A 15,877-nucleotide genomic window follows, 5' to 3' on the forward strand; every position below is an offset into this window, starting at 1 on the left:
GCAGTAATGACTGGCACATAAAAGTATTTGTTGCTGTGGCTTCATACTGACCACCAGCATTGCCTAGGAAGCTGACCACTTCCAAACTGGCTGCTATGTCCTCAGCAGCACTGAGCTTCCAAGTTGCCCAAAACAAGGACAGCTTCTTATAAGACAGCTTTTTTCTCTGATTCTTCCCAATGGAGCAAAGGCAAGCTGACCCTTGGTTTCATACATTTTGAGGCAACCACTCCGAAAGTAGTCAGCTTTCTATAGGGCATTATTCTATAGAGCCGCTACAGAAACATTAATCACCAAGAACTGTGGCAAAACCAGTCGTTTTTGCAATCATAAACCTACCTTCCGCACATGGCAAATACACCAGATGGGGATGCATGGAAGAATGTTGGTAGTGTTCCATTAATAAGGACGCTGGGGAAAATGGACGGTCTAACAGTGTGTGACAAATTGTTGCTTATCTCAAAAGTTAGGTCTTTAAAGTAAGTCTCACTCTCGCTAATTCACCAGCTGAACTCTTTTTAAATTGTAAGCTAATTTACTAATACTTCTGTGGGGAGACTAAACCAGCAAACACTGACGGAGTTTCTACTGATTAGCACCAATCTCCAAAGCAGGCAAAACCCCAGAGAGAAAAGATTATTTTGTCTAAAAGGCAAACAATTGAAGTAGGATGATCTCAACACCGGGAATCAGCAACTTCTAATTCTGTTATCCCTCAATATATGTTGGTTTTGCGGAAATCACAAACACTGGCTGATGAAAATGCATGTGTGCATCTGCTGGACTGAAATTAGGAGTTGCATGTGCAAATCAGGAAGTTGCAAAGAGATCAGCCACTTATACACCACATTATGCACAAGCATCCACAAACACGTGCACAAGAGCGGCAAAGATATATTGTGCATTTTGATGTAAGTCAAAGCATACCCACAGCTCTGAAAAATCAATTCCATAGAGGCTACAATTTCCCTACCCATATGTATTTTCAGTGCAAAGAGCTCTCTGTGTTCTGAGTATTTGTTTTTAAATCTTTTACAAAATAAATATGAAGAACCAAGCTAAAGCCAGATCTACCAGAAAGCCCAAGATCCTGCAGCAGTGCTAATAGGAAGCCTAACAGGCTGTTAGGTACTGACGCAATTCTTCCTGAAGTCTCAGCCTGTTTCCACCTACCAGCTGTTTCAGTTGGTAAGAGTCTAACTTCCATAATGCGAATAATAAGGAGAAAGTTGCAGGAACTGTAAATAATAAACAGGCAGTTTCCTGCAATTCCAGCATGCATTTATCAAGTCATGCAAAAATTTACTGGATAAATAGCTATTTATAGGCTGTTGGCCAAGAATGACCTGAACAAAGCAGCAATTTCAAAGTCAGGAGAAGCAAATAAACCGGGAAGGGACTGTCTTTTGTCTTCCAGTCATTAAATCTAAATTTCCTCCTAAACAATGTAACACATGAACATGTGCTGTGTCAGTCAGTGAACTGTACACAGTGCACCACCTACAACCACCAAATCAGTGCTCTCATTTGCCTGTAAAACAGTGTTTTGTAAACACAGCTAGTTAAACCTTTTAGCATTCCTGCAGAGATCATTTCATCTGACACTCAAATACAACAAACTGTTGGACCCTACCCAGTCATGGTAGAGACCAGTTCTGGGGAGGAAACAGCGAAGGATGTCTTCTCCAACTGATAATACACAATGGTTCAGGAAGATAAAATAAAACTACACCAAGTTGCAGTATAATCAGGACAACAAAATTCTTAAGTTTACAAAAGGAGTTCTGGAGACCGGCTCTTCGGTAGCCACATAGGTTCATGACCTTAGCTTTGTATTTCATCTAAAAAACCCCACTGTGAACTCTCTAGAACAGTGCTCCCTAGCAGGAGAGTGGGATATCACCTCACCAGTAATTGCTGGAGATTAGAAAGCCTCCAACATCATCCCTTCTTCATGCAGGTATTCTGGCAGGACCTGCTGGTCAAGCTAGTAGGTTTGCTAATCTCCCCTATTACAACCTTCTGTGGTGATGCAGACACATGGTGACAGAATACACACCACTGCTGTGCAACCTTTTCCCACCTTATCCTCATTGTAGCTACTTCCAGCTCTCACCCAAGTATTGAACATAGCCTACGAGACGACATGGTCTCAGTATGAACCGTGGGCCACGAAGGAGTTCTGACAGCACTTCACTTGCGTCTCGTTTTTACTGAGACAGACTAGATGAACTTTGTATCCCCTAGTCACTAGTGAATGAGTTTATTGCAATGGTTTAATCTTTTTTTTTTTAAGTTCTGTTAAAGGTAATGGGAAACGCTCAAGATTGTAGGCCAAGCAGACTTGCACACATATACCTCAGAGCAGAGTTTAGACAGGCACATAACATTTGCACAGCTGAGGAATGTGGTACCCTAGGGAAAAAAGCTCATGGCCATTTTTCAATCAAGAATCATAAAAAGTATCCCTGAACCCCCAGGCCACCTCTGTTGCAGGCTCATGGAAACACCAGGTGTCTGCAGAGCTGTTTGTTTGGCAGTCCACAGGCCTAGCAATGCTTATTTGCTGTCCATAAAAATCCAACGTAACAGACCATTAATACATCCAACCCCCATTTTTTGCAGTCTTTCCACATTCTGGCTGATAAAATCAATAACGTACCATTTCCACACATAGCGAGCAGTAGCTGAGTTGTTCTGATTTGATGTAAACAGCCCTAAGGGGCTTCTCTTTGAAGCATTTGTCACATGGACCAAATACAACTGCTAAAAAGGTCTGGTCACACATCTTTGCAGTTCAAGAGAGCTGAAAGAGAGAAGAAGGAAAGAGTGCATTCCAGGCCAGCGCAAGGCTTCCCACTACAGCTCTGCTAGCTAATGCACCTTAGACTGTATATAGACATCTGTAGGCTGGATAATCTCTCTCTGTGACTAATCTCTTGAGCTTGATGAATCATCACTATACAAAAGACAGTCACGTGCTCTGCAGATTATATTTTTATGAAGAAAAACACAAAGCAAAATATATATCGTGTTATAATGTGCACTGATTACACATTGTCAAAACGTGCACTGTGCATATGGATTCACCACATGCAGGAAATTACTCTCAGTTTTTACTTAACTACTGTCAGCAGACAGTAACCAGAAATGCATAACAACAGCTGGATTTCTGAGAAATCTGCACTGATCAATATTTATTGTTTTTCCACTGCATTATTAAGTAGTCAATATTATGCACTATTTTTAAAGCTGAAAAGATGACCTAGGATTCAGTCAGCAGCTACAAAAATTTTATGAACAATGTATTGCTTGAGCAGAAATTGATGCTTCAAGCACACAGAAAGCTGGGTCATTATGAACCCACTTTTGTTCTCCAGTCAGGTATCTCTAGGATCATAGCATTATCATCAACAGAGAATTAAAAACTACCTGAGAGTGAGAAAAACAAACAAGAATAACAGTGTATAGTGCCATTTTTTCTCTGTACATTTTTCACAGGGAAAATGGGACCTTTCACCACTTCTAAAATGAAAGCTTTTAACGTTATTTAGACATATACATAAATAACGAGTTTATGGTTAACCATTAGAAGATATTGCAAGGTTGTTTTAAATAGAGCAAAAGAAATTCAATGAGCTATGCAGATTTTAGAATTTGTTTGGCTGGACATTATATGAAAACCAAACCAAACTTCATTCTATGCACCTGCCTGAATTCTGCTGCTTATTCTTAAGTATTTCAGTGGACTACTTGAAAGATGAGATGATAAACTCAGAAATCCTGCCCATACTGAAATCAATAAAAGTTTTGCTGTTGTCTTCAGGAGATGCATAACTTCATCCCAAAACATGTGGGAAGCAAGCTCTCTTGAAAGGAACTACAGCGCATTAATCTGAAATTTGCAAGGAGCTTTCAATTAGCTACATGCAGTCAAGGAGATTTATATTCCATTTGATGAAAAGCAACAAATATGTTCTGAAGTTTTTAATGCATTCTTTTGCAAACAACGAGCTTGAGACCACAAGCTGCCATCCTTTCAGGGAGCTTCTCTGTGCTAGTCTTGCTTATAGCATTAAAGTGACTACAGCACCAGTGCTCAGTTCTGCCAGATTCTTAAAACTGGACATTTACAACTGAATAACCTGTTATTCCGAGGTTCTTAGAATTAGTATTTCCCACTGAGGGCACCTCAGGTGAAAATCACAGATTGATATACTTGGCATAAAGCCTCAAGACACTAGGCTAACTAGACTTTGGGAAGAAAACTTTCACTTCAGAAGAAGTGTAAAATCAAGGTAATACAGGGGAAAAATGCCATCTTATTTGAACAAAATATCATTACTAGATCTAGAGACTTTAGACAAGGACCTATTAAGTTTGGAATAAATAGTCCGGGCAGAATTAAAATTTGATAAAGTGTGAGAATTTGCTGGAGTAACACACAGGGTGAATCATACCTGCTATCAGTATGTTATTCAGATGAGATTATGATATATTACAAAATTTTGCTACAAGAGAAACCAACAAAACTTCTGAAAAATTAAAAAGCAGTATTATTCCTGAGATTGACTGTGATAATGATGGATTTCCATACTATTTTATAAAGATATAAACTATTTAAACAAAAAAGGTCTAAAAATATTACAACTTCTTGCACTTTAGTCTGAAATTTTAAATTTACTAGGTTTTTAAAGTTACAGCAGAAATTTAAAAATGGTAGCATGGTAAAACATTAAGAAATATGCTACCTACAGAGAAATTCTGTAAAATGAATCTTGATAAATATACAAAATTACCCACCTTTTCAAACAGCAAGAACCTGGAGATTCTCAAGAGGACTAAATAAGCTGTGTTCAACTGCTAACATAGAAAGGCAACCTTCCTATTAAGTCTACTTAAAGGGTATTTAAAGCTCAGCCTCTCTGGTCCTATCACCTCAGGTCAGTTATGTGCTGATGATTACAGTTTAAAAGGCTTTATTTTAACTGCCCTCTTTCAGAATAAAGAACATAAACTATTAGGCAAACTACATCTTACCTGCCTGTTCCATATAGCAGCAATTTTTGGATGGTTTCCAAATGTTAAACATACTGGGCAGGTGACTGACAACTGATTTTTCCAACTATCAAGTTGACATTCTGACAAATAGCACTGTCCATGTTAAGTTTATCTCATATTCTTAACAAAATTTAAAAGTCAAACAAATTGATTAGTGTCCATGCTGGTTCTTCATTGGATATACTTTTACTATTCACCTGTTTTAAGACAATAAATTTAAAATCAGTGAGATTAAAAATTGCTGCTTTTTTGCACTCTTTGAAAAAACTCTGGCAATATTTATGAAAACATGTCTGAAAAGTTTAAAAAGTGCTGAAGGTCACATCTACTATTGAGACTCTACCGAAGTCGCTGAAATCATGCCATTAAATGTTTGCATTTGATAGCCAAGAGGATCTAAGACAAAATGGGGGGGGGGGGGGGGGGAGTGAAAGGCCTCAGCCCAGCAGAGACTTGGGTAGAAGTAACCTGTCCTAATCTTTTCTATTAGAATATAATGGGAACACAGGACTGAAAGGGACCACCTATGCTGCTGAGTCCTACCCCAGAAACTGCAGGAGCCACATGTCTAAACACATCCAAAGATGCCAACAGCATCTTACACATCTCTCCATAAGTCATTTCAGTGCTTTCCCACTGCAGTAATGATCATCATTTGACATTTTCCCATTTGAATGAAATACTTTCTCCTTTAATACCATTCTAGGAAAGTTAACCTCAGTAATACCTCTTCCATGTATCTGCCTTCACTAAAACTGCTCCTTATATTCAGAAAAATTACAGATAACAAACAGAATTTTGTAGCTACACACTGGTTGAACACATTAACGTCAGCAAAAGCAAGATAAGTTTCTGAGAGCATACAGCAGACACTGATCATTTTCAACTTTCTTTTACAAATGTATTTTGCTGATTGCATACATGATGTTAATAGCATACTTCACACAAACCTCTCAAAGTAACCTAGCATCAAATTGTCAGAACAACTTTCCTTGATCAACAATTTTTGTCATAAAGACATACATGCCTTCTGCCACTTCTATGCGATATAGACTTAAGAGCGGGCTGTGATTTTACTCATACCGTCCCAGGTAACAGACATACAGCTCCAGTAACTGTGAAAAAAGGCTATCTACAAATTACAGCAACAAAACTTGCTTGCATTAAAATATTTACAGAAATTCCTGAGGAGCCAAGGACAGCATACCATTCTGACAGGAAGATACAATGTTACAGGAAAGCAACTAGACCATGAAATAAATGTTTATGGTGCAATACAAGACTGACAGTATTAGTTAATGTTCGCATAGTTCCAGGTAACTTCTTTCAAATGATCCCATATTTAAAACATAACTGTTGCATCACTCAAAGCACTACAAATTGATTTAAAACCTACTTTATTTAACAGATTAAAATACTAGTCTACCTACATGTCTGCAATATTTTGTACAGCTTCTATTGTTATTGAACAAAACACAAAATTTTTCCTTCATATATTTTGAATATATCTCTGTGGATATCACCGTGAATATTTCACTGTACATAGTAAACACCAAGAACACTAAAGAGCAAGAATGATTCCTTCTTTATATTTACAGATAGTTCTGTGAAGTTAAACAAACAGTACTAACACTGTGTAATAATAATTAAAAAAATCAAATCACTTATTCCTTCCTATAATATTTAAATTAACTAAATTAATTAGAATCCTTTAAATATTTCAAAGCTCTAGTACTTGATTTTAATAACTATGTCTAACAGACTAGCTAAAAAACTAGCATTATTTACTGAGGAATTTCTAAGGACAGTCAACATTGTGGTGAGGCGAATGCTGTTTCTCCAGTTGTTCTGACAGGGTCCAGTACTAAATAAAGTTACTGTTTGTTGCACTCTGACTACAGGGAGCAGGCTGAACAAAGCAAAATGGGGACCACTTTTGCTTCTAAGGATCCTGCAATGGAAATGAAATAAAGATGAAATGTAAGGAATTAAGCTTGGTTTATCAGTAAGACCAGACCACAGTAGCTGCATTCACTCCTACTCAGTGTCTGGACTGGAGAAGGGAAACCAGCAAAAAACAGAAAGGGAGAAAGATGATGTGCACATGTGTGCATACTCAGTGTATACTCTGAAATACACTGCACTAGAGATGGAACCAAACCAGGATATGACTCCAGTTTTTTAGAGAAACAAGTCTGTAATTCAAACCTGGATCATGACATGAGTTTTATATCTGACTTTTCTATTATAATGACTGATACGAAAATCCAGACTTGTCACTGCAGAGAACAAAACTGAAATCTGTCTTCAAGAAGAGCCCCTGAGTCCTTCCCCTGGCTGAAGAGCTGCCTAGTGTGCCTGAGCTGCAATGCAAGCATTCAGTGAGCTAAGCCAGCATGCCTGCAAAAGGACAATGTGGGTTTGTAACAGCAATTGTCTTTGATTGATCTCAGTTCCCCAGTTTCAATGTAGCTATTTATATTAATTTTTTTTTAAACAATTGTGGAAGGACCTTCCCTTCCCTCCTGCCACAGTCTTCTGGAGGAACTCTTATAAAAGACTTCTCTTACGAAAGGAATAAAGGTATAAGAAGTACAGAAGGGTGAAAGCTACTGTAAAACAGAACCAGTATATCAAGGCAATGAATTGAATTACCTTGGCAAAAAAAATCTCGTTACAGGAAGTGAAGGCAAGAAAATTGTAAAGTAGTAACATTTATCACATGGCAGTTTTCCCCTCTGACTGGTGCTGACAAGGCACCAGTGCAAGCTTGTCAGATAAATGCTTTTCTTGACAGGTTTGGGCTAAAAAACTGTATGGTTAGCTTTGTGTCCAGCTGATGATATAAAGTTATCATTGCAGGACTGTAATGAAGGGAGAAGAGTAAGAAAAGAGAGAAGGAAATCACAAGCTGAAATTATTCCTGCTTTTTAAGTCTTGACTCAAGAACAAGCTTTTAACAGTTTAATTCACTGCAAGCTGCTATACTATTCAGCAGCTGGAGGAATGAACCATGAAAGTCAGCCTGTCTTTATATATTCTCTGACAAAATACCATTGCATTGGTTTTATTAAACCCTTGTGAGAAAGCCAAGTTTGAAGCTGCTGGGGACTTGTATCATTTCCAAGGCATGTGGAGAAGGGGTGAAAGGAAACGTCACTTGAAAGAGGTATTTGGTATCGAGCATCAACTGTGGAACATCCTCACGACTGTTTAGCATAGCCTGAAATTATAACAGAAAAGGTAAGAAAATATTGTATTAAGAATCAAAGCAAAACCAGTATATTGTTTACTTCCCATTGCAAATCTTGCTTTCACATGATGTTAAGGAGACTTGTTTTGGTCAGTTCCAAATGTCTAGAAGCTGAGCAACTTAGTAATAATATGATGTAAAGGTCAAGTATAACTAAGTAGCATCAAAAACTATGCGAAGTATCATGCAACTTGAATATGAGAAATAATAGTTGTCGCTCTTACCTGGACTTTACGAACAAATGATGGAGTCACTCTTTTCTCAAAATCATCTATTGGAGTGTATGAGTTGAGGATCTTAACTATCTGTTCAAAATACAAAATACTATTTTACTATGTCACAAAAAGTAAGGAGAAAAAAAGAAGAAAGCATTAATATGACATCTTTATTGATATTTAATTAAAGTTTCAGTAAAGAATTTTACAATAAAGAATTTTGACTGGTCATGTAAGGAGTTGTTACATATATGATGACTGCTATGACTCATTTCCAGAGGTGTCAGCAGGATCAAGGAGATGCAGAAAAAGCTGAATCGATTAAGGGAAACAACAAAAAAAGCCTGTGACAAGGTAAAGAAAATATACTGTGGAATAAAAACATGGGATAGAACAAAGCAGGCAAGTATTCACCACGGGAGCAGTTAAAATGCTAACAAACAGGAATAAGGAGTTAAAAATTCAATTTAACAAGTGGTGACGTGGAATGCTGAAAAATGCTATTTTTATCAAATGAAAGGCCAATAGCTCTTTGCCACAAATTATTTCAGATAGCTAAGATTCTGCAATTGGTGCTGCCAGATGAAAAAAGATGGTTCATTACCTGCACAGTAGAAAGAGATGTGCAGTGTTCACATATTTCCTTGGCATCATCATCTGTGATCTTTTTGACCTGAAGGAGCCAGGCTGCTTGAGATAGAGGCTCCAAAGTTTCTTTGGCATTGCTGCTTTGAAGATTCTTGTCCTTAAGCCATTCTTCCAAGTAGCTGATATTACATCTGGGTTAAACCATGAACAGACAAGAGAAATGTCAGGTTCCCCCTAACAAGCAAGTTACATTAAAGACTTCTAAAGAAGGAATGCTTCTCTAATGCAGTGTTTAAATTCATACATTTTAAGTTAAAGACTATACCTGTAGATCATAAAAATCAAACAATAGCTCATTGATCTGTAAGTTTAATGCTTTGTATATTTCAATTCTTTTTATGTTTTTATTTCTTAAAGCTTGGATAATAGAAAGCAAGTTGTTAGTTTTGCTGTTTTTTACAGAAAATTACTAATATATATATACTGGCATTGCCTAGTACACTGTAGCACTATATGTCTTTAAAATATTCATTTACAACTGAGCTTGTACAGAAAACGAGAACAATCTTTGCACATTACAAAGCAGAGCTGGGCTTATAACTGATGACTTAAAGGCTAAAGAAGCTTTTTTCTAGTAATGTTCCCAGATGGGTCAAGATTTTACTGATTTTCTTTCACCTCAGTCTGCAGACTGTCTAAATGGAGAACAAATGAACAGTTATCTTCTGCAAAACTGTTAGGAGCATGTTCTCTTGATGCCTGTAACAAGACAGGTGAATCCCAATCTACACCCTCAAAGGCTCTGTCTCAGTGCCTTTCTCATCACTAAGCATGAAAAATGCAAGTCAGCTTTTGTCTGTCTGCCAGCCAGGAGATGTTGCACCTGTTCACTATTGTAAGAAAGAATTAAAAATACTATTTGTCACATCAGGAGTGAACTAGCATGGAAAGAATCCTAAACATGTCTGACTTTAAACTCCAGACTGTAATTTTCTGTCTTTTCTTCCATTAGTGTTTCCATGGAAAGAACACTTTGTAATATGTTATGTTGAGAAACCTGAGCCCAAAATGCAAAGATCTACTTTTTCAAAAAGAGTAAAAAACAGTTGGCTACTTCCAGCCAAACGGTTACAGAATATCCAGTGACTTAGAGATAAAAGACATTACACAAAAGTGTTAAAAATTCATTCCCAAGCTTGTTGCGACTTCACTGGCTTTACCTTATCTGCATTCCTTTTCTACACGAGCACATGTCCTTGCGGAGGAAGAGACTATTGAGGGTGATAGCTCCAATCAGAAAGAAAAGCTGCTTCACTGCCTGTTTTAGAAGCTCAGGGTCCAAGCCATTCTGGCACATAGTACTATAAAAATAGCTGAGCTGTTGCAGGATAGAGGTCATTGTGTAGGTATCTGTGTCGTCTATACTAGAAGAACGTTTACGGAACCCTGTAGGTTTCAAGCCAGAAATTCCCTGAAGACTTTCATATTCCAGCATGCCTGGTACTGAAATACAATAGAAAATAACTGATAAAACCAAAACTCTTAAGGCTCCTTTCAGTTACATTAACTTTATTATTGAACAACACCTACTTTCAGGATATTTTAAAAGTTAAATGATACAAGAAAAATAAGATACTGACAAAGGCTTCTAGAGCACACAAATTTTAAAAGGCCTTTTGTTTTTGTAGAATGTTGATTGGTTTCAAAGCATTATCCCACAGCAGGAGATGTTGTGAGGAAAGAGTCTTTCCAAACCCTGTGGGGATATACCATTCAGTGGAATTTATATGTGCAGAAACACACATGCAGGTACACATGTATAAATCAACAGGAGAAGGAAGTCTGTCCCATCCTTTGCCTCCCTATACATGCTTTATTTGTATACTTTACAAGCTACATTTAAGTCTATTTGGATTGCTGCTGTCTTACCGATCATGGGCTGAATGTTGTTCTCCATTACAATAATGAATTGGTGATAGATACAAATGGCCAAATCACTAAGGATTTGTCTGTATTCTGAGAGATCAAAATGCTTCAAACAGTTCTTATTCTGACGTGGAGTGTTACACTTCATAAATCCCTACAAGTAAGTTGTAAATATAATTATTAGAAATCACATAACATTATAATTATAAATTGTTACTATAATGTAATGTATGTATTAGAGCAACTCATTCCATCTCTGGCTGAACAGTCTCAGAATGAGTCAAAGCTACAGCTAACTTCAATGGATGCTTCCAGTTCTGGGCCTCCTGTACTTAATTTTTCAGTCTGTGTCCAGTTTGTGTTCACGTTTACTCTGTTCCTAAAGCCTGCTGAAGCCAAAGGAAAGACATGCATAGACTTGAATGAACTTTGGAGCAATTCCTAGATCACTTAAACAGAAAGTAAACATCCCGTGCCCCCCCCCCCCCCCGCAAAAAAAAGCCAAAACGCAGCTGTTTAAGCTATGTTGGCCAAAAAAAAAAATTACATTTTATTGCTGCAAAGGGATCCCATTTTTGGACTTTTCATCAGGAAAGTTCTGACTTCAAAAGTCTAGACTGAATCCTAACTTGTGTGAAGTCTTGGGTGTTCATTAGCAGTATAGATTAAAACTCTAAATTGTGGATTCAGACCTTTCTCTACTGTTGCAACTAAATTGTAAAAGACTGTTACTAATTAAGTTTAAATGTTTTCAATCCTCCACTGCTCTTTAGATGTTATCGATATGACCACAAGAGGGAGTACTGCTGTCTAGATAGTACAAAGTTACTGTGATTTCAAGGCTTTAGCCTACCTCTTTGCTTTAATCCTGAAGACTATATTCTTATGTGTCTATGCAATTTCAGTTCAGTCTACCTAAGTTTATAAAACCTAGCAAAAAAATATAGTAAGAGTTTTCAATTTAAAAGAATTAAAAGAATTTTGAATGTCAGGATAAAACTTATCTTAAATAAGCAAGTGAAATAAGGAAAAATACGCATTTTATTGTTTTGCTCCTTTACTGAGATTTTCTTCTGTAACCTTACTTTGGTAGTAGTAGGTGTTTGAATGGTCACATTATAAAATAGTAAAAATGTTTGTTATATATATACATAGCTGGATATCTGAAGTCCAGCTCGCATTAAGCTCATGTGGAAGAGTTTAAATTAAGCAGCAGTTTCTATGTCATGTCTTTAACCTACTTTAGCACTTTAATGTCTCCTTGATTTCACTTGCTCCATTAGTTCTATACTGTCTTATTATTTGTGCAAGACATATAACACCACTGCAGAGCACTGTGAATATGTAAGTATCTGGAAGGAACAGTGGTGAGCTGGTGAATATTTATGTATCTACTATCACTGTTTTTAATTCCGATTAAAGTCTGTCAAAGGTAAAATACTGAAATCAATCCTACCTCTTCCCCACTGTACTGCTTCAAACAGTTAAGAAAATAATGTGTATTGGAAAGCCAAAAGGACAACATCTCAAAGTCTTCTGAATGTTCCTGAAAATGGTAAGTAAAGCAGTCTTATAATGGTATTGTCTCATGAAGTTAATTTAATAACTAAACTTAAGACCATTACCTAATTGGTATAATAGAGCCTATCTATAGCAGAATGAGCATACAGCATCTATAACATGCTAGCTGAACAAATCATTCTGTGTTTTCAGGCTAATATACACATAGCAAAGATCCCTCTTCTATTTGGTAAACGCTATTTAAGACTCATTTATATGACAGACTGGCTACATAAATTATCCTGAACGAAACAGTTCTACACATTTCTGTGCATAGTGTTGTAGTGTACTGGAGGCCTTCCTGCAAAAAAAGTGTGAACAACACCTGTGTACACAAACGAAACTGAACTACATATAAGCACAATTCTAACTATGTTTATGGGTTTTTTTTTTTTGCTAACTAAACACAAGCTTTTCTAATGGATTGTCTTGCTTTTGGCTGGGATAGAGTTAATTTTCTTTCTAGTAGTTGGTATAGTGTCATGTTTTGGAGTTAGTATGAGAAGAATGTTGATAACGCACTGATGTTTTCAGTTGTTGCTAAGTAGTGTTTAGACTAAGTCAAGGGTATTTCAGCTTCTCATGCCCAGCCAGCAAGAAGGCTGGAGGGGCACAAGAACCTGTGAGGGGACACAGCCAGGACACCTGACCCAAACTGGCCAAAGGAATATTCCATACCCAGTATATAAACCAGGTGGGGTTGGCCAGGAGGGCACAGGTCACTGCTTGGGAACTAACTGGGCATCGGTCGGTGAGTTGTGAGCAATTGCATTGTGCATCACTTGTTTTGTATATTCCAATCCTTTTATTACTATTATTGTCATTTTATTATTATCATTATTATTTTCTTCCCTTCTGTCCTATTAAACTGTCTTTATCTCAACCCATGAGTTTTACTTTTTTTTCCGATTCTCTCCCCCATCCCACTAGATGGGGGGAGTGAGCGAGCAGCTGCGTCGTGCTTAGTTGCTGGCTGGGATTAAACCACAACATGGATAAACTGTGGTATAAATTTATTTGTGAAAAAACTATAGGCATTCTTTACACAACAAATTCAACTGCATAAACCATAGTCCATTCCTGCCTGTGCTACAAAGCATGCTTGGTGTTTTATTGCATTATAAATCCATAATAAAGCATTCACATGGCTGAATTTGTCATATAGATGAGACAACAGGCTAACAATTCTTGTTTATAACTTGATTTTGTAGACTGGCTGGCAACATAACTTTAAGCATTTGGGTACTAATGCTGCAGTACCAAATGACATGTCAAAAAAAACATTACACTAGTAGAACAGCAGTGTAAAAACCTCTTAAAATTCCGACATCCGCCTGCTGCCAGACATACGAAGCTTTATGTCCATCTGACTTTTACTAGTGCTGAAAGCACAGGTGCAGTTCACCTGATTAGCTACTCCCTGTAAAATGGAAATACTTTAAATGATTTTGTCAACGAGCTCTTCAGATAAAAATAATTTATGTTAATGCATTCTGTGTTCAGCACAGTAGAACCTTAGCTGGAGGCTTTACAGGGATACTACTACACACTTCAAAAAGAGTGTCACTAATGATTGTTATTCTATTATAGGAATACTAGGAAAGGAAAGCATCAGCATTCCCCAAGTCCTATGCATGCATCTTGTAAACCTTACATTAAAAATCAAAAAGTACAGTACAGCCAAACATAATTCCTACCTTAACAACTTGTTTGATACCATCAATGGTTACATGCATGAAAGATTTCAGCATGTCAGCATCATTCAGATAATCTGCATACCTCACACACATGAATAGGATGTGAGCTGGAAGGCCAGGTATCATATTAACTACAACTCCACGTGGCTTTAAATCTGCATAAAGGAGAGTCATAAGGTTTATTATACAAAAATTCAAAGATTGGATGTATCATTCTGAAAAAGACAAGCACTATGGGGTTCATTTCTTCTGTGACCAGTCACTTGATAATGGATTTACTCATTAATTGCTTATTTCTGAAAACTTCTGTAACAGTATTGTTCATATAAGAGTATTAATTAAGTTTTCCAGAGAGGTAGGAGAGTATTGTAGCAAATTCTAAGGTCCAGCATGGGCTATGCCAGACAGGACAACTTCAAAAAGCAATTTGCATTTAACTACTCAGTGGAGGTCCCACCAAATTCTGGCATTGCTTAATGATGCACCTTTGTTCACAAAGATATAAACATTCACAAGACTGAAGTAGGTGAGAAGAAAAGGAAGATGTTGTTTCCAAGCAGTATTTAATAATGGTACTAATGTACATGGAAAATTTGTTGAGTTTACTATTAATTGTAAGCTAATGCAAAAAGCTGGTTTGGCAGTAAGATTGATATTGTAAAGTAACTCAGAGGAAGGACAAAATTCCTCTAGAAGAGAAACATGAAAGTACATTCCCTTCCAGTGAAGAGAATGATATGGAAAGGACAGACAGGAGAGTAATCCATCACATGTGGATACAAACCCAGTGACTTACAGACTTAGTAGATGACCAGGAAGAAAGTAAATTCAAGTCCCTGTTGTGCTCTTGAGATTTATAGCTTTATAAGTGAATAAATAATAAGAAAGATAATAGAGTCAGCATTATGTAGAGTCAGACAAATGGTTTTTACACAGATAAAGCACTTCTGTACTTGAAATGTCTGGCAGTAGAAAAAGAGCAATATAGAGCCCCCAAGTTGTACTGGTGGTAAGAGAGTGGGAAAAAGGCAACTTTGAACATAAGTGAAACATGGCGCCTAGTAGTTCTTGTTGCAGTGTTCTACACTGAATATCATTGACTACTGATAAAATACCGAGGATCAGATTTTGAATGATCCTTTCTTCATCCTCTTTTTTGTACTCCATCATTCCAATATACTCTTTGGACAAAGTTGGCACATGAGCTTCAGCTGTCAAACACAAAAGCACTGTTACTTGCAGGTAAACAGCTAAGCTAATGTTCACATTAGAACAAACTATTGGAGAAAAGAAGTTTTCTCTGTAATAAAGAGTATGGTCCCTGTTCACAATAATGTTCTTAGCTTATGGTACCAAGCATTACGAGTTAAATAACATTTCTATTATTCATGTGAATAGCTTCACTGGATTCAGTGGAATTACTTGCATTAATAACACAAATAAACAGCAACAATACATGTCTACATTAGTCACCTCTGCAATGTTTTTAAGAGTATTCTACAACTACTTGCTATATGAGAGCTTTGTACAAACTAACTTCCTATCAGGAACCATCTGCCATTTGAAGGGTAATGGGA

The 15,877-nt window shown here is 37.1% G+C and overlaps 2 protein-coding genes across 3 annotated transcripts in view; both read right to left on the bottom strand.

The window, feature by feature from the left end:
• GNB5 (G protein subunit beta 5) overlaps positions 1 to 5,259 on the bottom strand; it is a 32,380-nt gene extending 27,121 nt beyond the window's left edge. The window contains exons 1-2 of the mRNA XM_075045281.1: positions 5,041 to 5,259; positions 2,663 to 2,806 (exon numbers count right to left, since the gene is read on the bottom strand). Coding sequence (XP_074901382.1) covers positions 2,663 to 2,788 — 126 coding nt within the window. The 5' untranslated portion in view covers positions 2,789 to 2,806; positions 5,041 to 5,259. The remainder of the gene's footprint in view (positions 1 to 2,662; positions 2,807 to 5,040) is intronic.
• A 263-nt stretch (positions 5,260 to 5,522) lies between these two features.
• Positions 5,523 to 15,877, bottom strand: part of MYO5C (myosin VC) — a 37,717-nt gene continuing 27,362 nt past the window's right edge. For both annotated transcript variants that reach the window (XM_075045282.1, XM_075045283.1), the window contains 8 exons: positions 15,416 to 15,511; positions 14,301 to 14,455; positions 12,500 to 12,589; positions 11,047 to 11,197; positions 10,338 to 10,620; positions 9,134 to 9,308; positions 8,539 to 8,619; positions 5,523 to 8,284 (listed from right to left, as the gene is read on the bottom strand). In XM_075045282.1, coding sequence (XP_074901383.1) covers positions 8,132 to 8,284; positions 8,539 to 8,619; positions 9,134 to 9,308; positions 10,338 to 10,620; positions 11,047 to 11,197; positions 12,500 to 12,589; positions 14,301 to 14,455; positions 15,416 to 15,511 — 1,184 coding nt within the window. In that variant the 3' untranslated portion in view covers positions 5,523 to 8,131. The remainder of the gene's footprint in view (positions 8,285 to 8,538; positions 8,620 to 9,133; positions 9,309 to 10,337; positions 10,621 to 11,046; positions 11,198 to 12,499; positions 12,590 to 14,300; positions 14,456 to 15,415; positions 15,512 to 15,877) is intronic.

Source organism: Buteo buteo, chromosome 13, assembly GCF_964188355.1.
Source record: "Buteo buteo chromosome 13, bButBut1.hap1.1, whole genome shotgun sequence".
NCBI classification, from domain to species: domain Eukaryota; kingdom Metazoa; phylum Chordata; class Aves; order Accipitriformes; family Accipitridae; genus Buteo; species Buteo buteo.